Source organism: Lithobates pipiens, unplaced genomic scaffold, assembly GCF_037356315.1.
Source record: "Lithobates pipiens isolate NorthernLeopardFrog02 unplaced genomic scaffold, aLitPip1_a1.2 Scaffold_13, whole genome shotgun sequence".
Taxonomy (NCBI): Eukaryota; Metazoa; Chordata; class Amphibia; order Anura; family Ranidae; genus Lithobates; species Lithobates pipiens.
In genome coordinates this window covers 331190161-331215721 of record NW_027507718.1, presented here as the reverse complement: position 1 = coordinate 331215721, position 25561 = coordinate 331190161, and the positions used below count along the sequence as shown (strand labels likewise).

General features: G+C 42.2%; 1 protein-coding gene across 1 annotated transcript in view; it reads right to left on the bottom strand.

Moving 5' to 3' along the window:
* ABCE1 (ATP binding cassette subfamily E member 1) overlaps positions 1–25561 on the bottom strand; it is a 64709-nt gene that overhangs the window by 28975 nt on the left and 10173 nt on the right. The window contains exons 3-11 of the mRNA XM_077476974.1: positions 21888–21973; positions 17437–17534; positions 16258–16375; positions 7858–7995; positions 7647–7716; positions 6952–7048; positions 6783–6872; positions 4597–4718; positions 4258–4479 (exon numbers count right to left, since the gene is read on the bottom strand). Coding sequence (XP_077333100.1) covers positions 4258–4479; positions 4597–4718; positions 6783–6872; positions 6952–7048; positions 7647–7716; positions 7858–7995; positions 16258–16375; positions 17437–17534; positions 21888–21973 — 1041 coding nt within the window. The remainder of the gene's footprint in view (positions 1–4257; positions 4480–4596; positions 4719–6782; positions 6873–6951; positions 7049–7646; positions 7717–7857; positions 7996–16257; positions 16376–17436; positions 17535–21887; positions 21974–25561) is intronic.

The window sequence follows — 25561 nt, the reverse complement described above, 5'->3', positions numbered from 1 at the left end:
GTGCCCTGATTACATTAGATTGCCACCATTGCCAGCAACCCATGCTAACCAGTGCCAGCAATCACTCCCCACCAGCACCAACAATCAGTGCCCATCAGAGCCAGAAATCAGTGCCCATTAGTGATGCCAGTCAATGCTGGCTTCCAGTGCCGCCTATCAGTGATGCCCAGCAATGCCACCCATTAAGTGGCGCTTATCCATGCCGCCCATCAGCGGCCACCAGTGCCGGATATCAGGGCCCATCAGTGCACACCAGTGCCCAATATTAGTGCTTCCTCATCAGTGCGGCCTCATCAGTGAAGCTTATTAGTGCCCATCAGTGCGGCCTCATCAGCGCACATCATTGAAGGAGAAAAATTACTTATTTACTGACAGTATTTTTAGTTCTCAGTATCTACCTACTACCTGCATTCCCAAGTTTTGTAGCAAATGAGCCCAGAGAACACAATTAAACACATAGGGGTCAGACTGGTGTCCTTCAATGGATTCTAAGGAAAGGATTGAACGTGGAGTGAAATTCCAACAAACCAAATTACATCCAGATAATGGCTGACACTGAAATAAAACCAGACAGATGGAAAACAACAAAAACAAAAAAACAAACAATGCTCTCCTTGAGGTGAGGCAGAGACTACACACCTGAGATGGAAACGGACAAAGCTGGAACATTCGTTTTTTTTTTCTAGGGACAAAATCCACTGGACTTCACTTTCCTCCCTCATGTGAAATGTATGCCACTGCTGTGATGTTGTCCTACAGAATCCAGATCAAATTCCCCTACAGCAGGATGATCCAACGCTGCAGAGACCACCAAAAAACATTGAACACTCCATGATGTTGATCAGGAGATGAAATTGTTCTGAAGACCAAGTTCCCTGCACCAATAAAGTGCCCAGGTTTCTTTACCAACACAACAGATTTGTCCAAGGTGCAGAAGAGAGGCTGCATATGGGGGGGGGGCACAACCAACCGCAAAGCATAGGGAAGGCTAATGCACTGTAAAAACTATTACATGCAGGTAGACCTAGTAGATTCCATGAGGAATTTCTAAACCTGAACGAAGACATTCATTAAGATCCAAGATAGGGCGCATGCCCCTTTTTTGGTCCAAGAACTGAATACGTTGGAGTAAAACCCTGCAAACATTTTGCAACAAAAATTCAGGGGAAATGGCACATTAATCCTAAAGACCTGCGTGGGCTTAATGGACATCTATACATGTAGTGACAAAGGACAATTGGGAATAAACCAAAGAGGGGTCAAAAAGTGAAATTAGACCTTGCAGTCCCTGCAAATAATCTCCCGCATCCTATCGGTCTCAACGTGTGGGGCACAGCTTAAAGAAAAAGGAGGTTTGCCTGAGGGTTTGGCAGATCTTGCGAATGGATTTGGAGCCAAGCTTAAGGAATCTGGACAGGGATGTTGTGATAGTGGTGTAATGAAAAGGCAAAATTTATTTATTGCTGGAGACAGATGAACTTTTCCAGTCTTTTATGCTTCTTCTGTGAGGATTGGTTGCTTATGCCACTAGTAGCATCCTTGATAATGGTATCACAGCATTTGCACCCTTTACTGTGGAAACTAAGCTCAGCACAATGATAGTAAGGGATGAAAGCAAATTATTATTTTTTTGACAAAGCAGTGTTATGATCACTATTACATTAATCACTAGCTAAAAAAAAGGTCAATAGCCAGCCATTTCACTGTGACTATTCAACGGCTTAGTCACTACAAGTATACAGTACATATGAAATTGCACACATCAGCACATACCCCATGAACAGATACAATTGTGTTAAAGCCTGTCAAATGGGAAGCACACATCTACTGTGTTGAAATACTTACAATGCCTTTGGTTGCCAAAAGTATTAAAGCAGAACTCCAGGCAAAGATGTTTTATTGAAATTTAAATAAAAAAAAAAGTGTAAAAAAGGTTACCTCCCAGGAAGGGTATTCCCCTTGCAGGATTGATGCTTTATCTTTAGCATTTACACTTTTATTCACGCTTGATCGTACAACTCTTGCTATACTTCTGTTCTGTTGCAGCTATGAAAGCGGACAAGTGACAGCGTTGTGTAACTGCACATCTCCCCTGGGCAGTCACAGAATTCCATGTTTTCTTTGAATCATTTGAAAGATACAAGGTATTAAATCATTTAAGTTATTTTTCCTAATTAATGTACAGAAACATACAGAATTGTTGACATTTTTGCAGATTTATTAAAAAAGAAAAAAACTGAAATATATCACATAGTCCTAAATATTCAGACCCTTTGCTGTGACACTCATTTAACTCAGGTGCTATCCATTCCTTCTGATCATCCTTGGAGATGGTTCTACACCAGGGGTCTCAAACTAGCAGCCCTCCAGCTGTTACAAAACTACAAGTCCCATCATGCCTCTGCCTGATGGAGTCATGCTTTTAATTGTCAGCCTTGCAATGGCTCATGGGACTTGTAGTTTTGCAACAGCTGGAGGGCCACAAGTTTGAGACCCCTGTTCTACACCTTCGAGTCCAGCTGTGTTTGATTATACTGATTGGACTTGATTAGGAAAGCCACACACCTGTCTATATAAGACCTAACAGCTCACAGTGCATGTCAGAGCAAATGAGAATCATGAGGTCAAAGGAACTGCCTGAAGAGCTCAGACAGAATTGTGGCAAGGCACAGATCTGGCCAAGGTTACAAAACAATTTCTGCTGCACTTAAGATTCCTAAGAGCACAGTGGCCTCCATAATCCTTTAATGGAAGACATTTGGGACAACCAGAACCCTTCCTAGAGCTGGCCGTCTGGCCAGACTGAGCTATCGGGGGAGAAGAGCTTTGGTGAGAGAGGTAAAGAAGAGCCCAAAGATCACTGTGGCTGAGCTCCAGAGATGCAGTCGGGAGATGGACGAAAGTTGTAGAAAGTCAACCATCACTGCAGCCCTCCACCAGTTGGGGCTTTATGGCAGAGTGGCCCAACAGAAGCCTCTCTTCAGTGCAAGACGCATGAAAGCCCGCATGGGAAAAAATAAAAAATAAAAAAATAAAAAAAAAAAGAAAAAACATCTGAAGGACTCTAAGATGGTGAGAAATAAGATTCTCTGGTCTGATGAGACCAAGATGGAACTTTGTGGCCTAAATTCTATATGGTATGTGTGGAGAAAACCAGGCACTGCTCATCCCCTGTCCAATACAGTCCAACAGTGAAGCATGGTGGTGGCAGCATCATGCTGTGGGGGTGTTTTTCAGCTGCAGGGACAGGACAACTGGTTGCAATCGGGAGAAAGATGAATGCGGCCAAGTACAGGGATATCCTGGACGAAAACCTTCTCCAGAGTGCTCAGGACCTCAGACTGGGCCAAAAGTTTACCTTCCAACAAAACAATGACCCTAAGCACACAGCTAAAATAACGAAGGAGTGGCTTCACAACAACTCCGTGACTGTTCTTGAATGGCCCGGCCGGAGCCCTGACTTAAACCCAATTGAGCATCTCTGGGGAGACCCAAAAATGGCTGTCCACCAACGTTTACCATCCAACCTGACAGAACTGGAGAGGATCTGCCAGGAGGAAAGGCAGAGAATCCCAAAATCCAGGTGTGAAAAACTTGTTGCATCTTTACCAAAAAGACTCATGGCTGTATCAAAAGAGTGCTTCTACTAAATACTGAGCAAAGAAGGGTCTGAATACTTGTGATATTTCTGTTTTTCTTTTTTTTTTTTATTACTCTGCAAAAAGGTCAACAATTCTGTGTTTTTCTGTCAATATGGGGTACTGTGTGTACATTAATGAGGGAAAAAAATGTACTTAAATGATTTTAGCAAATGGCAATATAACAGAGTGAAAAATTTAAGGGGGTCTGAATACTTTCCATCTCCACTGTCATACAAAGGCAGCGTGACTCAATGCTGGCCCTGGAAAACACTGGGTGGCCATGTTGCTGCTCATCGCATGCGACAGCATGCCACAGTAGTTATTCCCAGCTTCTGATGGACCTGTCAGAAATCCTACATCACTGCATGGCTAGTTAACCCTTCCCTATGCTATCCAAAACTCCAATAATTTTTTGGCTGCAGTTACAGCTAAAAAAAAAAAAAAAAAAAAAATAAAAAAATAAAAAAAAAAGTACCTGTTCTAACTTGAATACAAATTCAACTTAAGAACAAACCTACAGAACTTGTTCTTAAGCCGGGCACTGCCTGCACACTAAGCAATCTGGCTTGGTTTACTAAATCAGGTGTAAAAAATCAAAATCTGCACAGGTTCATACCATTCTCTCCCAGCATGACCATGATTTCAGAGTCCGTGAACTCTCCAGCCACAATCCTCAGCTGGAAATCGCCCATCAGCTTCCTCATTGACGGGTACTTATACATGCACATCTTTTTTATTTCTTCTTCATTGGCAGTTTCTGCCACCTTAAAAACTAGTGAGGTGTCCCTAAATCTTAAGTTTTCGGTGGGAACATAACCATCCAGAAAAATGTTGATACCTGAAAAGAAAAAAAGTTTAAAAAACATACGTAAACCCATATTAGCATTACAAAAATAAATAATGAGAACATGATTTATTGCATACTCTATTACAATGTTAGCAAAGTACGACTTACCTTCTCTGACGCTGAAAGGCATAGTGACTACACCATAAGCACTTGGAACACCATACAAGCAGCAAATGAAGTCAGAAAGATAGTCCAAAACACTGAGATCGTGCTCTACAACAATGATGTAACTGGAGGGGAAAAAAAAAAAAAAAAGTTTTAAGCTTATATACACATTTTAGAAATTAAACAGAAGCTGTAATATTAAGGATGTGAAGCAGATAATGTAGCTATTAAGGAATTCCAAGTAATATGGAAATTTTTTATATATATTTTATTTTTTTATTACATGGGTCCAAGTTGGGCCAATTTAACAATGCATAATACAACTGGCAGATGTCCCTAGGGCCTGGAAATCACTGCAGTACACAGACACCAATACAGCGATTTCCAACTGCTTCTGGGTATCATGCACCGAGTAGTTGCCCCTGCTGCATTTTAAACCACTTGCATTTTGTAATTCTCTCATTGGATGAAAAGAAGAGCGTGAGGTCACTCTCCCTGCCTCTCTACCTCATTCAGAGAACACTTTGCATTCAATGGCACCAAATGGCCAAACTCCTGTGATCTAAATCCAGCAGGGCAGCCACTCAGCACAGGACCCAAAAGAAAGTGGAGTTCACTGGAGTAACGGCACCTACTTGAGTTATTTACAGCTTCCAGGAACATAAACCAGGTAAAGTATATGCATATTTACAGTGGCCTGAGCTGGACCAATGCAACCACATACAACATATCTGGAATCCATACCTGGAAGTGGTAGTAAAATCATTTTTTATTTACACCTATAGGTAAGCCTATAAAGGCGGCTTACCTGTAGGTGCAGGAAATATTTCCTAAATGTGCACTCAGTAGATGGTGTGCTGTGCATAGAGAGCCATGCCGTGGCGGTGACGCCCCCACCCATGCACAGGAGTGACGTAATTGCAGCTTGGCCAGTCAAGGGCCGCAGACCACAAACTCGGAAAGAAGACTGTGTGAAGATGGAAGCCCTATCAATGGTGACAGCATGCTGCTGGAGGGCTTAGTTTTAAAGGCAAGTCTTTCAATAATGTGCTAGTATGCCATGCGCATTATGACATTTGCGGGGAGATTTTATTTTTTTGTGGTTTACTACTGCTTCAAATAGTTTATTGCCATAAATAAACTATCTTCTGAGGTCCCATATGCGACTCTAGAAGGTAGACTTGACATAGAAGTGCAGTTTGGCTCTGTGGCCAACTACTAAGCAGGCACCAGAGCATATACCTGCAGTGAATATGACTGCTCCCAGGTACACATGCATTAAAAACATGCAACCTTTTTTCAACATTTGTTTTTTCCAGTTGTCTCACCTTCAATTAGGCTACTACTGAAAAACTGCAAAGCCAGTTATACTCTTACTATGCCAGGACCAGGCAAATCTAAACCAGAATTAGAAGCCAGCACTAGAATGTCCATTATTTATAGAAAAACATCACATCAGAACACAACCTGTATACCCCCAGGAGCCTCCAGGGACCAGTCTAAGAAAATCAAAGTTCTCTTGAGTGACAGTTTACAGAGCCTAGGTTATGTACTCCGCTATTAACAACAGCTTGGTCAAACACCATAAGCCCCTCTATGTTCATTTTATAGGTTAATGCTCATACTATGTTCACTTTAGCAGGAACTAAAAGTACCAGTATGCTCCATGAAGTTGCAGGGCTGGATGTAACATTTCTGTATATGCTGAAACAGAGTGTGCAGAGCTTAGCCCCGTTATGTCACACTGTATCTTGTAGGTATTCTTATTACAGCCTCCAGGTCCCAGAACATGGCTGTGCTTATATCCCGAGGGACTCTACCCTCAGAACACACCTGCTATCTGGGTCCGCTGAACTGTCTCCTACCCATGCTCCAGCCTCCCCCAGCTTGCACCGACAGCACCTCACAACCTTCAAAACATGCGGCAGCTGCAGGCAGAGAAGGGAAAGTGGGGCCAGTGAGGTCAGCAGCATGTGTCGGGGAAGGGATATGCCTGGGTATCAGAGTGCTAAAAATGCTAATCCAATAGTATCCATACCCAAAACAAGTATGAAGAGGTGTTGTGACATGCTAATCTGCATGCTTGTTCTGAGGGACTCAAAGCAGAAATCTCAGATTTTGAGAATGAACTGTCACGCAGTAGGAGTCCTGATTATGTTTCCATTTAGCAGGCCACTTGTATTTCTTACCGGTCAGGGTTAATCAGAGATCGGATGGTAATGGCAGCCTTAAGACGTTGCTTTACATCCAAGTAACTGGATGGTTCATCAAACATGAAGCTGTAATGGGACATAACTACAATTCAGTTAAATGTACACAGACTACTTCTAATTTACCAATAAAAACAAGTCTTCTTACATGTCAGCTTTTTGAATACAGACAACAGCACATGCAAACCGCTGAAGCTCCCCTCCAGAAAGGTCTTCCACATTTCTGTCCCTCAGATGAGTCAGATCTGAAATGTCAATGGTCATTCCATATTTAAAAGCAAATACAGAAAAAAGCAATGAAGTAAAACACATATCAAGCAAAAAAAAAAAAAAAAAAAAAAAAAAAAAAAGATATATACAGATTACAATTGGTGCAGAAGACTGTGCTGGATACTAACAAAATGCCATGGTGCATCTTTTGTACCGAAGAACAGTGAAAAGCTCATGGAAGACAATGGCTAAAGACACCCAAAAACGAAAACATGCTGTTACAAATTAAACACTAAGGGGCTCATTTGTAAATGGAGGGCAGATGTTTCCATCTCCTCCATTATACTACGCAGGTCTTGGGCAGTCTGCATTTTATGGCATATTCAAAAACACAGCTGCAGTGTGGAGCCTGCAATGTCACACAGCATTTTCTCTGCTTAGCAGAGCTAACTGTAGGAGAGCCAGTCATCTGACAGGTCACTTGACTGTTCTCCTGGCGTTTTGTCCTCTCCCATTAATTCAACAATGCTATGGCAGCTTTAGATTCCTGAGGCGCATGGGAAAACGAAGCTCACTTTGTGTTTATTTTTTTGTAATGTAGCAGTATGGCAGGGAACATACAGGAGTACTTACCCAGCAGTTCACAAACCCTAGTTTGGGTTTTTGTTTCATCTTTTCGATCTAAAATGGTCCCCACAGGGCCCTGAGATAGCAAAAATATTTTATTACTTTGCAACTTATTGTAAAGGCACGTCTACCCCTTCCAAGGCAAAGACATGCAAGCGTAATACAATCATATCCCCTATAGATTTCACGACTCCAGAACAAAACATTGCATACACACCTTTGCGGCTTTTGGAATTTGGTCCACATACTGAGGCTTAATGATGGCCTTCAAATCATCCTCCAAAATTTTGGTGAAATAGTTTTGCAATTCTGAACCCCTGAAATAAGTCAGTATTTCTTGCCAATCTGGGGGATCCTTTTTGAGAGAAAAAATAAAAATAAAGTATACAAAAATTATTTTGAAATTATTTTTTAACCTAAATTTAAAAGCGATCTCCATATTGCTAAACTATTAAATTCATACTGTGAAAGAAGAGTGAAAAACCTACAAGTATCACTGGATGGCGACACTGACCTTTGTTCTTTAGCAAAGCTATGCTTGTCAAAAATAGGATTTTTTTGTACTCACCGTAAAACCCTTTTTTCTGTAATTCACCGAACGACACAGCTCCTCTCATTGGGTTGTTACGCCACATTTAGGAGAATACTAGGCATTACATGTTATGTAAAACACAGAAAATTCCAGTACCGCTCAAGGGGCGGTCCCTTAGGTCAGTGTTTCTCAACTGCAGTCCTCAAGGCACCCCAACAGGTTGCGTTTTCAGGCTTCCCATTATTTTGCTCAGGTGATTTGATCAGTTTCACTGCCTTAGTAATTACCACAGCTTCAACTGAGGGAAATCCAGAAAAACATGATCTAGCCTTGAGGACTTGAGTTGAGAAACACTGCCTTAGGTAACAACCCCTCAGCCTGCCATGCAGTCATCAGTATGTCAACAAGCAGTATAAAGTAAAGAAAAAAACCAGGAGGGGCGGGTGCTGTGTCGGTCGGTGAATTACAGAGAAAAGGAACTTACGGTGAGTACAAAAAAAATCCTATTTCCTCTTATATTCACCGACTGACACAGCTCCTTTCGTAGCCATTGAGACGTCCCCAAGCAGCGCCAAAATGAGGGGCGGGAAAAACAGCATTAAAAAAAAAAAATAAATAAAAAAAAAACCTTCATCTACCATGGCAAGTGGGAACTAGTGTAACTTTACCCACAAAAAAAACGTGCGTGGAAAAAAACCACCACAAAACCAGGGTACACCTCAACAGGAGGGATTACCCACAACCGCACCAAAAACTCTGGTAACTAACTAATGCAACAGTGCATTAACTTAAAAGGAACTGCGTTTTTACTCAAAAAAAAAAAAAAAAAAAACAACAGGAAAGGGAAATATTGCATACACAATTGCAACTATACAGCCGCCTCCAAAACTTTGCGGCCAAAACAGGCACCTGCTGATGCACTGATGTCTACCTTGTAGAACTTGGTAAACGTGTGGACAGACGACCAGATCACCACTTTACACACTGGAGCGACAGACGTTTGATGTCGGAAGGCCCAAGACATTCCAATTGCCCTTGTGGAGTGGGCTGTGACCGGAAAGGGGGGCACCTGATCCACCTGGAAAAATGGCGGCCGACGAGACCGCCATGTCTTTCTTTGGACCAGCCACCGAAGAAAAAAAAAAAAAAAAAAAAAAAAAAAAAAAAACAGTCTGGACTTCCAGAAGGGAGACGTGCCAGACAAATACACTTTCAGAGCCCGAACCACGCCCAATAACACCAGGTTCAGATTCCCCAGGGGGAAACGGTGAACGCATCTGAGGGACTACATGTCGCACCCCTGAACAAAAGTACTCACTAGTGAGTGAGACGCCAGAGGTCGTTGGGGGAAAATAAAAAAAATAAAAATAAAAAAAAGACAGCCAAGGCTAATATTTGTCCTTTAATGGAGCTTAACGCCAATTTCTGGTCCACCCCTTGCTGAAGAAATAGCAGGATTCTGGATATAGAAAAGTAGCGGATGCCATCCTTTCTCCTCACACCGAGATGTAGGCCTTCCAGGTACAATGATACATCTTCCGAGAAGATTTTCGTGCTCTCAACACAGTTGGGATCACCGAGTCCGACAGACCCCGGTTCCTCAACACCTGGCTCTCAATAGCCATGGCGTTAAAGCCAGCGATGGTATAACAGGATGGAGAATCGGATCTCGAGACAGAAGGTCCTCTTGTAACGGCAGTCGACATGGGGCGTCTGCTACCAGGCGCACTAGATCTGCATACCAAGGACGCGGAGGCCAATCTGGGGCAACCAGAATTACTGGGACCCCCTTGACTCCCACTCTGCGAAGCAGACGTGGTAACCGTTTTAGTGGAGGAAAGGCATAGATTAGCTGGTACTGATCCTACGGAGCCACCAGCGCGTCTGACATGTCTGCCCACGGATCTCTTGTCCTGGACATGAATCTCTGCACCTTCCGACAGACAGGCCAGAAGATCCACATCTGGTGTGCCCTACCGCAGGCACAGTAGCCCGAACACCTCCGGATGCCCCGCCAATTCTCTTGGGTCCAGCATCTGGCGACTTAGATAGTCCGCCTTCCAGTTCTCCACTCCCAGGATGTAAAATAGCCAGCAGGGCCGGTACATGTCGCTCTTCCCACCGAAGTATGTGAGCGACCTCCCGTGCGGCGGATGAGCTTCTTGTTCCTCCTTGGTGATTGACGTATGCCACTGCAGTGGCGTTATCTGACTGGATCCTGATCGGACGCCCTTGCAGTCTCATCGACCATGTGGAGAGGCATAGCCTGATCACTCTTAGTTCGAGCAGATTGATCTGCAACTTGGATTCCTCCGTCGACCAGAGGCCCTGAGCCGACTGAAACCCCCCATCACTACACCCCAGCCGAATAGGCTGGCGTCCATTGTGATCACTGTCCATTTCAGAGGTAGGAACGACTTCCCAAACTGAAGCACCGGGGACCTCAGCCACCAGATCAGGGAATCTCTGACCAACTGGCTCACCTGTCAAAATCTCCTTCTGCAGAACTCTGGTGTGGAACTGGGCATATGGTACTGCCTCGAAGGAGGCCACCATGAGTCCCAGGACTCGCATGCAGAAGCGAAGCGTCGACCACTTGCGGTTCATCAGCAGTTTCACCGCGGCTCAGAGTCTGCAGCTTGTCTGAAGGGAGAAAAACTCTTGCTTCCCTGGAGTCCAGCAGCAAGCCTAGGTACTCCAAACACTGAGTCGTTACTACCACCGACTTTTTTACGTTCAACAGCCATCCAAATTCTTGCAGGGTCTGCATGGTGATCACTACATACTCTTCTAATTTTGAGGCGGAAGATGCTCTAAGGAGGAGATCGTCTAGGTATCCCACGATCGCAAAACCGCGTTGCCGCATCACTGCCAAAACTGGAGCCAATACCTTGTTAAAGACTCGGGGGGCTGATGACAACCCAAAAGGGAGAGCCACAAACTGGTAGTGGGCTTCCCCAACTAAACCGTAGAAACTTTTGATGCCAGAGGTATATTGGTATGTGCAGGTACGCATCCTGGATGTCTAAGGACGCCAGGGAGTCCCCTTTATGGGGTGCAGCGACTACTGAGCGAACCGACTCCATTCTGAACCTCTGCACTTTCTTATAACCTATGCTTGGTTGTCATTTTTTTGAAAAAAATAAAAGAAAATGATTTACTTTTTACTTATTCTCCCCTCCCCCCCCCCCCCATCATATAGCAAACAAACAGTCCCCTATGTGATGATTTTTAGGTAATAGGTTCTCTTTATTGAGATGTGCGGGGTCTAAAAGAGCTAACATGTCTCCCTTGTATGCCATAGAATGTTTTAAAATGCAGATTGCAAAACATCCTCTCCCAGCAAAGCACGCCAGCGACACCAAGAATTTGACCAGGAAGAAACGTCAGACGTCGCTTTCTGGGTCACAAGAAGAAGGGGAGGAGAGCGGATGGGTGCCCACTCCTCTCCTTCCCCTCTACCTGCTGGCACCAGCCATGGAGATCACAGGCCCAGCAAGCATTGTGGGGTGGCGGGGAGCCGGTACCGGGGTGCGTGCGATCGATCGGGCGGCAGCAGAGCTAGAGGAATGATCTAGTCTGCCTATCAGTTTCACACACAATCCCGGTGGCTGCAGCCATCAGATTGTGTGCATGATACCCCCCACCGTTAGGTCTGTACATCGCCAAAAGGGTTAATAAATCTTGGGTAATGCACTAGGCATTTGTGCCCCCCTCCGTGTCTGTTCTTTTGCAGGGTAAAGTTGGTTTCCCATGTCTGAGGAGGGCTGCATTGTCCCGAAGGTTACACAGACCCTGCATCTAATCCTGATCAGATGACTATCCTTTTGAGCGCTGGAGAATTTGTTTGGTCTATTGCATGCACTGCACATTTGTACAGACTATTAAGTCCCAGATGATTCACATCTATATGCTTGCTGTTGCAAAAAGCACAAGACTACAGACATTTGCTCCAGAGGCCCTGTAAAAGAGTGGTCTACTGCAGCGGTGGAGGAATTAAGGAAATCCACTCTGTCTGACAGATTAACACTACTGACAGCTAACAGATGGAGGGCCAGACCAGTCAACTCAAACTGGGATTTATAGAGGGACTCTTAACTGCCTGTAGAACCCCCCCAAAAAAGGTGAGAACGCCCACACAATCAGCCTAGTAACTTTCCTATTAAAGTGAGTGACTAGTGCACAGGCGTGTGGAATTTTTTTTTATAAACTACTTGTCTAAAGGGTGACAAAATCAGGGTTCCAATCTACACGCCAAAAAAATAAAAATTTAAATCTGAGTTTTTTTCAGAAATGTCTGGGGCTTTGTGGCGACTAAGTTTTTTAAAAATTTTTATACATTGCACAGTTTATCTCCTACTCACTCCAGCACCGCACTCGGAGACTAGCAGGGAGGGGTAAGATCTTGAAGTGTGACAAGCACCGATTGGGTGCTTGTCAGGAAAAAGGGTGCGTCAGGCTCTCAAGGCTCCCTTGCACATGGAAGCACATGGGTGCTAAATACAAGTGTATGCTAAGCAGCCAGATCAAGCTCCGATGTCCTCTCTGTTAAAAGGAGAAGTTCCCATTTAAAAAAATAAAAAAAAGATTTTTTACGATGTTGGTACTCCTAGTCGATTCATTCACAGAACTGTGAAAGATGTTTAACCCATTCCCAGCAAGTGCCATTAGTATAGTGACAGTGTATATTTTTTAGCACTGATCACTATTAGTGTCACTGGTTCCCACAAAATGTCAAAAGCACCATTGTCAGATGGTCCACCGAAATCCCTCTATAAGTCGCTGATCGCCACCATTACTAGTATAAAAGAAAAAAAATCCAGTATATACTGTGAGGGGAAAAAAGTCTTTTATCCCCTGATATTGTACGTTTGTCCACTGACAAAGAAATGGTCAGACTATAATTTGAATGGTAGATTTCAACCGTGAGACAGAACAAAATAATCCAGAAAAGCGCATTTCATTGAGTTATAAATTGATTCGCATTTTGAGAGAAATAAGTAAGTATTTGGTCCCCTACCAGCAGGATTTCTGTCCTTCAGGTGTCTTATATACTGGAAATGAGCCGAGTTTAGGAGCACAATAATCTCAGCTTGTTACCTGTATAAAAGACACTTGTCCACAGAAGCAGAGTCCAATCTCTCCACCATGGACAAGATCAAAGTGCCGTCCAAGGATGTTAGGGACAAGATTGTAGACCTATAAGACCAAAATCACTAAGCATCTTGGTGAGAGGGTAACAGTTGGTGCGATTATTTGCAAGTGGAAGAAACAAAATAACTGTCAATCACCCAAGGTCTGGGGCTCCATGCAAGATCTCACCTTGGAGTCTCAATGATCATGACAACGGTGAGGAATCAGCCCAGAACTACACGAGAGAATCTTGTCAATGATCTCAAGGCAGCTGGGACCGATAGTCGCCAAGAAAACAATTGGTAACACTACACCGTGAAAAACTGAAATTCTGCACTGCCGGCAAAGTCCCTCTGCTCAAGAAAGCACATATGCAGGCCCGTCCAAAGCTTGCAAATGAACATCTGAATGATTCAGAGGAGAACTGGGTGAAAGTGTTGTGGTCAAACGAGACCAAAACCGAGCTCTTTGGCATCAAATCAACTCTGTGTTTGGAGGAGGAATGCTGCCTATTACCCCATGAACATTATGTTTTGGGGGGTGTTTTTCTGCTAAGGGGACAGGAGAACTTCACTGCATCAAAAAGGGACTATGGACGGGGCCGTGTACCGTCAAATTTTGGGCGAGAACCTCCTTTCCTCAGCCAGGGCCATGGGTGGGTATTTCAGCATGACGATGACCAAAATCACACAGCCAAGGAAACAAAAAAGAGTGGCTCAAGAAGAAGCAGATTAAGGTCCTGGAGTGGCCTAGCCAGTCTCCAGACCTTAATCCCATAGAAAATATGTGGAGGGAGCTGAAGGTTCGAGTTACCAAACATCCGTCTCAAAACCTTATTGATTTGGAGAGGATCTGCAAAGAGTGTTACAAAATCTCTCCAGAGATGTGTGGAAGTCTGGTGGCCAACTACAAAGAAACATCTGACCTCAGATTGCGAACAAAGGTTTTGCCAATATTGACTTATCTTCTATAAAAATAAAATTATATACTTTTCTATTACTCTTTATTACCATGTATTATTGGTGATTGCCTTACAAGCACCAGGGCCTTTAAAGTGGCATAAGGGGGACCCCCCCCAATCTTCTTTATCCACTTTCTGGGATGTTGGCCCACCCCTAGTTCGATCTAATCTCTCTTGTCCCTATAACAATATGGGTCCCAGAGATTACAAGCATAAGGGATACTGAACTCCCATGAAATAACTAGGGGAGTATGGGCTGAGGTCACTTGTCCTGTGTTTTAGTGAAGACATGTTGCTTACATGCAGTGGTAATGCAACTAGGCATGGACCTAAGGTCACTCCACCCAGATGTCTGCTCGGTGCATAAACCTTACCCCTTTTTTGCTAGTTAATGTTGGCAGAAAATGTACTCAGTGCAAAACAGTGAGGTAGCGCCCGATGCTTCTGCCCAAACAGCATTTACACACACACACTTAACCACTTGCCGACTGGCTCACGCCGATATACATCAGCAGAATGGCACAGTTGGGTGAAACCCTGTATGGGTACGTTGTTCCCGCTGCACGGCGGGGGAGCGTCCAGCTGGCACGATCGCAGGCACAAGAGCCAGCATGGGGATGTGTGTGTGTGTGTGTGTAAAGACACAAATCCCTGTTCTGTCAGGGGGAGGGGAGACAGTTTGTTCCTACTTAGTAGGAACAGCGATATGTCTGCTCCCCCAGTCAGTCCTATCCCCAGTTAGAAACACTAACAAGGGCACACAGTTAACTCCTTGATCGCCCCCTAGTGTTAACCCCTTCCCTACCAGTGACATTTACACAGTAATCATTGCATTTTTATAGCACTGATCGCTGTATAAACGTCAATGGTCCCAAAAGTGCGTCAGAAGTGTCCGATCTGTCCACCGCAACATCGCAGTACCGCTAAAATAGCAGATCACCGCCATTACTAGTAAAAAAAAAAAAAAAAAAAAAAAATTTCCCATAGTTTGTAGAAACCAATCAATTTACGCTTATTGCAATTTTCTTTAACCAAAAATATGTAGAAGAATATGCTGGCCTAAACTGAAGACATTTTTTTTTTAAACATTTTTGGGGATGTTATAGCAAAAAGTAAAAAAAATAAAAAAAAGGTTTTTTTCCCCCAAAATTGACGCTTCGTTTATAGCTCAAAAAATGAAAACCGCAGAGGTGATAAAATAGCACCAAAAGAAAGCTCCAAAGCCTTTGAGAAAACACACTAGGCGATACATGTCAGGTGGGTGGTGACATTACCTAGGATGCCCTCTAGCTGAGGTTTTTTGCTTTGGTGGTGGGAGCATTGGTGCTACTTTCATTGGGGGTTAAAGTGTGAATGAAATTTGTTGCACTTTATGAGGATTTGTCAGATGAAGATTGGATGGTGTATGGGACAGTTTTTAGCATTTTGGACAATTTGCACATTTCTTTGGGATATAGATTTCAAGAACTATATCAGCTCTATTACACCAACTTAAATTGTTTGTTTTCTGAAGTTGTTACACTGCACATTTTTTGCACAGATGTAATTTTTTAGGATACATATCACTTTTGTTTCAATTGTATAATTTAGGGAGAGGATTTAATTAGAGAACTTTACTTATTCTAGGTACACTCATAAAGTAACACTTCCGAGACAGGGTCACACTTGAGCTGTGCCATGGCTTTAAGACTGGTAAAGCGCTCTCTGCCTTGCACAGTACTAGTCTGTAAAGCACCACAATGCAAAGCCTAGTGCCCAAAGACCACATTCAAGACTAGCCTTGTGTGTCCAAGTCGAGAGGGGTCTGCTAGCAAAAAATGGTCAGTCAGTCTTTAGCACAGCCAGCCTTAGTGCACTAGCAAAAACAGAGGCATGCTGGGTAGACAACAGATGACATGTGACACTTTAAAAAGTATACATCTAACAAGATTTTAATCAAATCCCTTTTCTCTCCTAATACACAAAATCAGACAATCCTAAAAAGCACTTACATCATACTTTCCAAGATTAGGTTTTTGCTTTCCAGCCAAAATTTTCAAAGCTGTGGATTTCCCAATACCATTAGTGCCAACCAATCCTAGCACCTCACCAGGTCGAGGAGTAGGCAACCTATTAAAAAATAAAATAAAATAAAAACAATTAACTGGATCTGTGTAGATGAAATAAGTAACAGAAAATACAAATTGGTAGTGGCACCACACACTCTAAAAAAGGCACAGTCTATAAGGTTTTAACCAGTATAATATTATTTGTATGGGCAGACAAAACATTTCATTTTAGCCCATAGAAGTAGAGGCCTAACCTCCTCAAACATCCTAGCCCAGGTATTAGTCTTACTCAGTCACCAACCAAGTATTTGGATAAAGTTATTAGGAGATGCAAGATTGTATGAAAATGGAATATAAAAATTCTACCATGTTTACAGGACAGATAGTTACTTTCCCGTATCCATAAATGTAAAAACATTCTAAAAATACCTTGTACTAAAAGATTTGCAATGGCAGAGAGCCTTCAGCCAATTAGGGATGAATACAAAGAAGTAAATACATTTGAGCATTTGAGGTTTCCCAACACAAAATGCATATATAATTTGCAGGCCACTGATGGGCTGACAGCCCTACATATTCAAAATCGTTTTTTGCCACAACAGGCATTCCACATTTATATATCTACAAATCCATTCCTTTCAAATAAAAAAGATGTGGAAAAAATTAATGGACATGTTAGGCAGCCGCAATAAAGCTCTAGAGATCAAATGATCATAAGCAGAAAAATAAATGTCAATGGTTTGTTGCATACAGTTTGCCCTGGGGGCACCGCTACGTGCTCACTTCCCAGCCACTGCTCCGTTTGTCCATATAACACAGAGCCACGGCTCGCCCCCTCCCCATTGGCTCAGACAGCAAAGGCCATCATGAACATCACTGGATCGGAGGGGGCCTGCATGAAGGTAAAAAACCTTCAGCCTTTAGAACAATTTTTGGCCCGTGTTGATGGACAAATACATTTGTGCTTTTGACATTCGTTTGAGACACTTCTGAGATCACTCAAAATAAGTTGTACATTTGATCTGCATTTGAATCCCCCATAGATTCATATAGGAAGAGAAGCAAACAAAGGCATGTTGACACAGCTCCTTATATTATAGGGTTACATTTATTATTGCTTACCTGTGAAGCTTGAAGGCATTGGCACAATATCGGTGAGTGGTTTCCTTTTCCAGGTTGCTTGGCAGGTTAACAATGGACAAAGCTACAAAGGGACATTTCTGTAAAAAAAAAGGGAATAAACACAAATTCACATGAAGCAGAAGTCAGCACACTGTCGGATGTCAGTACATGCTTTCTGTTTCAGCATCAATGCAGTCCAGTGCCACCTGAAGCCTCTATTGTTGCCATTTTGCAGCATATCTATATTGGGAAATGATGGCTGGCGCTGTACTTATACCGGGACCAATTCTTCAGCACGAGCAAGTGCTGATACTTAAAGCTAAATAAACACAGAAACAAAAACTGTAATATATAGCAGCTTACCAAGCCTTACATGTGGTGGCTACATTTGTTTTCTTTTTAGGGCTGGACTTTTTGCTAACTCTCCTATGCTCCCTTTCCTCCTGGCAGCAGCGCTTTGGCAGAAAAACACCTCACACTTGTAAACGTGTGTAATACGCTCAAGGTACATAAAGCCCTTGAGCGTTAATTTAACTGGCGAGAATAATGATTTATTCTGGCCACTGAAATAACACACCTAGCGTCAAAGTGCATTTAGACTAGAGCTGCCACGACGCGTCAACGTAATAAACTATGTCGACTACGAAAATTCATCGACGTGCGTGAAAGGCGTTGATGCCTCACACTCATCTCGTGGGTAATGGCGGCCGCTGCTCCTGGGAATGGAGAAAGTTCCAGCGTAGCACGAAAAGCTACACCACAACTTTCAAAAGTATGGGAATTCTTTAAACAGAGGCTAGATAAAATGGTCCTTTGTTCCCTTTGCAAAACCGAAATGGCGTACCATGGCAGCACAACTGCGATGCACGAGCACCTCAGAAGAAAACATCCTGGCACTCAAACGTACGAGCCATCTTTGTAAGTAGTACTTTTTAGTTTTGGGAGACAATGGGAGTAATTACCATTGTGTTTTGGTCAATATATGCTAGTAAATAATTACAGATACATCATCTATTAGTGCATAATCAGGGGTACCCTTATTTGTTGCTGTGCGCTTTGTTAATTGCTTTTTTTTATAGTGGCTCTCTGTTTTTTTTAAACGTTTGAAAGTTTGAGATATTCGTGGCCAATGTTGTAGCTGCATAATGCTGCAGTGCAAATGTTCAATGTTGTCGCTGCTCTGCGTATTTTGGAAGAAAAGCATGGCATCTCTTCTCTCAGGTGTGCTGGTCATACATTGCAGTTAGTTGTCAACCATGCCCTGAGGGATCCCCAGATCAGCAAGACACTGAGGGCTGCAAAGTGCCTTGTACAACATTAAAAAAAAAAGGGAGCTGGCCACTACAAAGCTTAAAGCAAAGAAGCAACAAATGGGTACCCCAGAGCATGCACTAATAAATGATGTATCCGTAAGATGGAACAGTACTTTACAAATGATCAGCCGCCTGCTTGAACAGAGGTGGCTTGTGACTGCAACTCTTTCCAATCCTGATGTCACACCACGAGGGAAGCGCTTCCTGGATTTAAAACCTGATCAGTGGAGCTTACTTGATGAAGTGGAACAAGTCCTGAAGCCTTTTGAGTGTGCTACTGTTTTCTTGAGTGGAGAGTCCTATTTGACTGCTTCCGCTCTACCTCCTCTGGTAAAGGGCCTCCAGAAATCCATACAGAGGACAAATTTGCGAGAAAGCAGCAGTCAAGGCTTTCCAAAGTGTTGCTGCACAGGAGATGACATCAAGATGGGAGCGGGAAACTAAATTCAGAAATGATGGTGGAGAAAATATATGTCTTATTGCAGTAACCCTGGACCCCAGATTCCGCAAACTAAAATTCCTGCCAGCAGAGGACAGTTTAAAAGTTCACCTCAAGGTCCAAGCTCTTGCTCTTGAAGTAAAAAGAAGATACGAGGAAGAGCAAACGCAACATCAATGTGAGGAACAACAGTCAGCCAGTGCAGACATGAAATTTTCTGAGAAGAGGCAAGTGTCTGGACAATTTGCTCGGTTCTTCAGATTCAGATGACCACCACAGTAATGGTGAGGATGACATGACTGGTCACATATAAGATCAAGAAGAAACCCACAGTGAAGTTGTGAGGAATAAGATACACTTGTATTTCAGTGAGCAGGCTATTCCAAAGGAAGAAAATCCACTGAAATAGTGGAAGGAAAATGAAGAGGTTTCCCATCTTGGCAATGCTGGCAAAGTTACTTGTCTGTGCCTGCAACATCAACCCCATCTGAAAGGTTTTTCTCAGTTGCTGTCAACATTGTGACTGAAAAAAGAGCAAGCCTAACTTCAGAGCATGTCGATATGCTAACCTTCCTCCATTGCAATGAAGTAACACAGGTCCCCAACCTTTTGCACTGTTCATGTTGGGCTGTATTTATGTTGAGATGGCTTCCTTCAGGTAATCTTTGCACTGTATTGGCCATTTTTGCACAGTGTTGAGCTTGGCTCCTTGAAAACTATGTTACCTTTACTTCACAGGTATGTTTTACATTACAATTAACACACCACAAAAATACTGCTCAATACTCTACAATAACACCATGTAATGATTACATAGTGTTATTGTATGTTGACCAGCATTTTTGTGGTGTTACTTTATAAACAACACTTTAGGGCAACAGGCATATTGCCATATAAATTCTGCCATCTTTAGCAAAAGATGCATTCTGAAAGCATTGTGTGGTTGAACGTAGTAAGGTTACCACATAATGCATCTTTTGCAAAGTGTTAGGCAGAATTTATATGGCATTTTCATGCCTCATGCCCTAAAGCGTTAAATTTATTTTTTGGCACTTTATTTTTGTATATGTCTTTCATGTGTTTTTGCACGCAGCAGTGCAGAGCAGCAGTGCCTTTGTTGCATTTATATGGCATTTTTTAATGCTTCTGGCTTTGAATTAATGGCGATGCCATTATTCGTGCCTGATGCTAAAGTGTTGTTTACATTTTATTTTTAGCACTTTTTTATACTGTAAAAACTTCAACCACTGTACATTGAAGTATTTTTTGGAAAAATTTAATAAAAGTTGAAATATTATATTAGAAGTTGTACCTTTTTTGTAAAGTTATCCTAAGGATTAATTAGCTAATCACAAAAAGAACACACTAGATTAAGAAAAAGAATAATAATAAATATATATATATATATATATATATATATATATATATATATATATATATATATATAATTTTTTTTTTTCGTTCTAGTCGATGACTTTTTGAAAAAATAAAAATCGATAGATTAGTGGACAGACAAACTAATCGTTAGTTGCAGCTCTAATTCAGAAGCATCATTCGTTTTCTCTGCCAAAACGCCGCTGCTCCTGGGCACAATGGCTGTGGGTTTGGTTTCTTTCGCTAAAAGCCTGTGTCTGCATGGAAACATAGGCTTACATCCAGGGGCGTTAAGGAAAAAAAAAAAAAAAAAAAAGAAAAAAGAAAAAAAAAAAAAAAGCCAGGCTTTCCCAATAGCCAAGTTAAAGCGGGAGTAAACTCGCATATGACTTTTACCTATAGGTAATTTGCCTTATAGGCTTACCTATAGGTACTGTAAATAGCTCCTAAACGTGCAGTTTAGGAGAGATTTACTGTACATGCAGCTGGTGATGTCGCCAGCGCATTCACTCTGAAAGAACAGCCACTCGGTCCGTAACTTCAGAGTCCTGTGCCGTAAGCCATGGCTCACACGTGCATGAGCGGGAGTGACATCGCGGCTCAGACCACTCACACAGCCGAAGTCCGTGAACCCAGAAGATGGAAGCCCTCTCAGCATGGCGCTGGAGGGCTTTGTTTTAAAGTAAGTTTCAAAGTAAGCAATGCATACTAGCACATCATGGCTTTACCTTGCAGGGTGGAAAAAACAAACAAACAAAAAAAACACACACACACACACACACACACACACACACACACACACACACACACACACTGCGGTTTACTACCACTTTAAAACTGCTGGTGTGCATGAGGTCTTAGCCTTTTCCTTTATTTCACCTTGTGGTGTACGTTCAGGATGAAGTAGTAAATCACACACCTTTGTACAACAGCATTGTCATTCTGGAGACAGGCTGATGTTAGACTAGCAGATTTAGACAGATATGACAAATAAATTGAAGCCAAACTCTGGCTAACACTTCATAAGTAGGTACCCCAAACTGTTTTTTCCTTTTGGAATTTATAATTAAATAAAAAGCTGAACATTGTAAGCACCCCTGTAATTCAGCCACCATATCTAAAGACTGGTAAGGTGTAATTGAACACATTTTTGTTTTGATACCATTTTAATGGTGTCAGCTACCTGCTGATGAGAGTTTGTGACTTTTGGCTAATGACTAATTTGACTAATTTGCTATGAAAATGAACAATGCAGATTAGTTTCCTTAGCCTATAAATAAAAAAACACATTCACAAACATGGGATCCCTGCCAAATTAAAGTTACCTTGATACAGATACCACATCCGATGCAGAGCGTTTCTGAAATCCATACAATCTTGCTCTGTGCAGTGACCTCAATGCATAGTTTTCCTAAGATAAAGAATCAAACCAATCATTTATTTTACGAGAACTTTTAAAGAAAATGTAAGAAAAAAATAATAATATTGAAGCGATGACTAACAAAATGAGTGGCAAGAAATATATCTTGAAGATATATCACAAAAGATTGAGACAACAAATCTAAAAGGGTGTATTAGATATAGTAATTCAAGCTTGAATGGGAGCATGATTCTAGTTGTCAAAAGGAGCTACCGTATTAGAACATGGGATGAACTGGATAAGATATTGGGGGATCCAGTGTAAGTGGCATCAGAGGTAAACCAGTGGGATAGACTGGTGTGATCACAAACTGGGGAGAGGGCATTAACAGGGGACATTGGAGGAAAGAAAAAGGGAAAAAGGACCTGGTGAGAATGTACACAGAGGTGGTCTTGGAGAAAAAAGGAGGGTAGACAAAATGGAGAGGTAAGCATAGTTGGGAGCAAGAAAGGTGAAAAAAAAAAAAAAAAATGGGGAGTGCAGTTAAAGTCCAGCCCAACACTAAAATCCCTGCATCTACAGACATACACAAACACTAACCTATCTAACCCTGTAAAGCTCTGCAGAGGACACAGCTGACAATGGCTGTGAAATGAATGGGGAGTGACATCACCCATAGACTTACTATGGGGCTTCTTCTGCTGTCGGCAGTGTCCTCTGTACCCGCCTCCACAGTGAAGCCACGGCTGACAGCTCAGCGTGGGACCAAGGCAAATTGGATTAAAAAAAAAAAAAACACAAACAAAAAAAACAAACAAACAGGTATGTATACTGATCATGGATGTCTGTAGATGCAGGGATTTTAGTGTTAGGGTGGACTTCTACTTTAAACAAAAACTTTGCATAGAACAGGGAGAAAATAGGCAAAGGGAGGGGAGGATCTGAAAATATGCAACAGTTTTTAACAAACACCATCTCTGTGGGCTGAGTTCACACTATTCACAATATTGTTCTATGCGCTTTATGTTGCTGCGCCACTCAGTCTAAATTAGAATAAAGTTAGGCTGCAACCTGTGTAGGAGTGCTTTGAGATGCATCCAAGTATGGTCAGAAACCATCACCAACATTGGGAACAGTAGAAATCTCTCTTTATTTGGCTCCTGCATACATTTATACATACATAAAAAGAGGATTCTTGTATTCGCTGGAAAAAAAAAAAAAGAAAAAGGATTTTCTAGGAATCCACTGAGGGACATAGGAAGTCTAACCCACGTGTTATACTGCTGCATATAGAAGGGAAAAAAAAAAAGTAGGCAAAGACCTACCCCACCCACCATCAAATCAGTACCAAGAGCATGATCATAAACATGGAAGAGAGGGACATGTGTCCCTCAGTGGATTCCAAGAAAATAATTATTTGGCAAGTACAAAAACTGTTTTTAGTTCATTGAGGGACACAGGAAGTCTCCCCTTCATGAGATTCAAAGCAATCCAAAGGTTTGAGCAATATAGCAAACAAAACATAACAAGCCCAAGAAAACATGCATGCATGCAGCATGCATGCAGCTCAAAGAGTAGCCCAAGGCTCTGTTCACACACAGGCTTTTTGAAACGCAAGCAGAATCGCCACGGTTTCAAAAGCACTGTTAAAATGTGAAATTGTACATCAGCGTGTTCTGGTGACATTCATTTCAATAGCACCTAAAAACACCTCGTGATTCTGCCGCAATTGTCTAGCAACAAATTGCATGTCGCCCAAAAGAAGTTCCGAACTTTGCATTACAATTATGACAAACGCACTGCGTTTTTAGGTGCCATTGAAATGAATGGCACCTGAACACGCTGATGTGCGATTTGACTTTTTAACAGTGCGTTTTTAAATCACGACAATTCCACCTCCGATTCAAAATGCATAAGTGTGAACAGAGCCTGAAGTTTTTTTATGCTTGAAGCTGAGGTCAGATGAGGCAAAAACATCCACCTAGTAAAAACTTAGAGAACATGTTAACAGAAGACCAGGCGGCAGTCTGGTAAATCTAAGATCTAGCTTCTAGATCAGAGAATGCAGGAATGGCTGGAACCTGAAGTTACAAGATCAGCATTAATGATCTGTGAGAGTCACCTAGCGTTTGTTGAACGAGAAGCTGGTCTGTTTCAGGCAATCAAAGAAGAGAATCAGTCATCTTAAAGGAAATGGCTGAGAGAGCCCAAAATCTGGAAAACACATCCAGACAATGGAAAATTTACTATGGGTGAAATAGCGTTGGACAGAGGGATGGAAGAAGAATGTCCTGGTTAAAGAAAAATGCAGATCTGGGGAATTCATAAGGAAAATATGGACCCAAAAGGAAGGCACTAAGAGCCTTGAAAGCGAAGATAGGGCAAATCCTCTTTTTTGGGTTTAGGAACCACAAACTGGAATAAACAAACACACTAGAAATGTTCTTCTACAGAAACTGATGCAACGCACCTTGATCCAGAAGGCCTGGAAGGCCACAATGGAAATCTGCCAGTCTAAGGAAACACAAGAATATTAGAGGTGAAAAAGGAGGGGGGATAGCAAAACAAATGGAGTGGAGACATGAAAAGGTAATTTTCTTGACAGTCAAAGATAGCGAAGACAAACTGATTTAACCACTTCGCGCCCGCGCTATAGCCGAAAGACGGCTACAGTGCAGCGCTCAATTGCCAGGAGGGCGTCCCTGGACACCCTCCTGTTTACTTCCCCTCTGCGTGCCGCCGCACATCGGGGAAATTCTGTGTTGGCCGCATCTCTTGGACACAGCCAATCACAGATTGTGCTAAATGGCCAATTACATCGGCCATTTAGCACTCGATCGGAGCTTCCAATGAGAGATCATCTCATAAGTAAACATATGAGATAATTTCTCATCACTGGCTCTCCCACCTCACAGAGACCATGTGTGAGGAGGGAGAGCTTCTGTGCTGCAGCGTGTCATCAGTGCCACATGTCATTGTCCAAGTGCTCCAGGGCCTTCAAAAGTGTAATAGGTAGTCAAGTTACATGTGATGGTGCTTCCTGCATGGTGGGCCTCTACGTGGCTAGGCTGTGGAAGTCACACACATGTGGTATCGTAATACTCAGGAGGAGTAGCAGAATGTATTTTGGGGTGTGAGAGAAATAACCTATTACAATGACAATTTTGTGGGGAAAAATAAATAAAAAATCTTAAATTTTGTAAAGAATTGTGGGAAAAAATTACATCAAAAACCTCACCATGCCTCTTACTAAATACCTTGGGATGTCTACTTTCAAAAAAAAAGGGGCAAATGTGGGGGGTATTTGTACTTTCCTGGCTTGTTTTTATGATTTGCAGTACAGTTTGTAGACTAACTTTCACACAGACCAAATAATATCCACTAATTAGGGTTATTTTTTTTACCAAAAATATGTAGCAGTATAAAATTGTGACCAAAATGTATAAATTGCAAAATTTTATCACAGAAACTAAGAAAAAAATTTTTTCTCTAAATTTTCGGTCTTTCATTTATAGCACAAAAAAGAAAAAAACCCAGGAGGTGATTAAATACCACCAAAAGAAAGCTCTATTTGTAGGAGAAAAAAAAAAAAAAAAAAAGAACAAAAAATTTATTTGGGTACAGTGTGACTGAGTAATT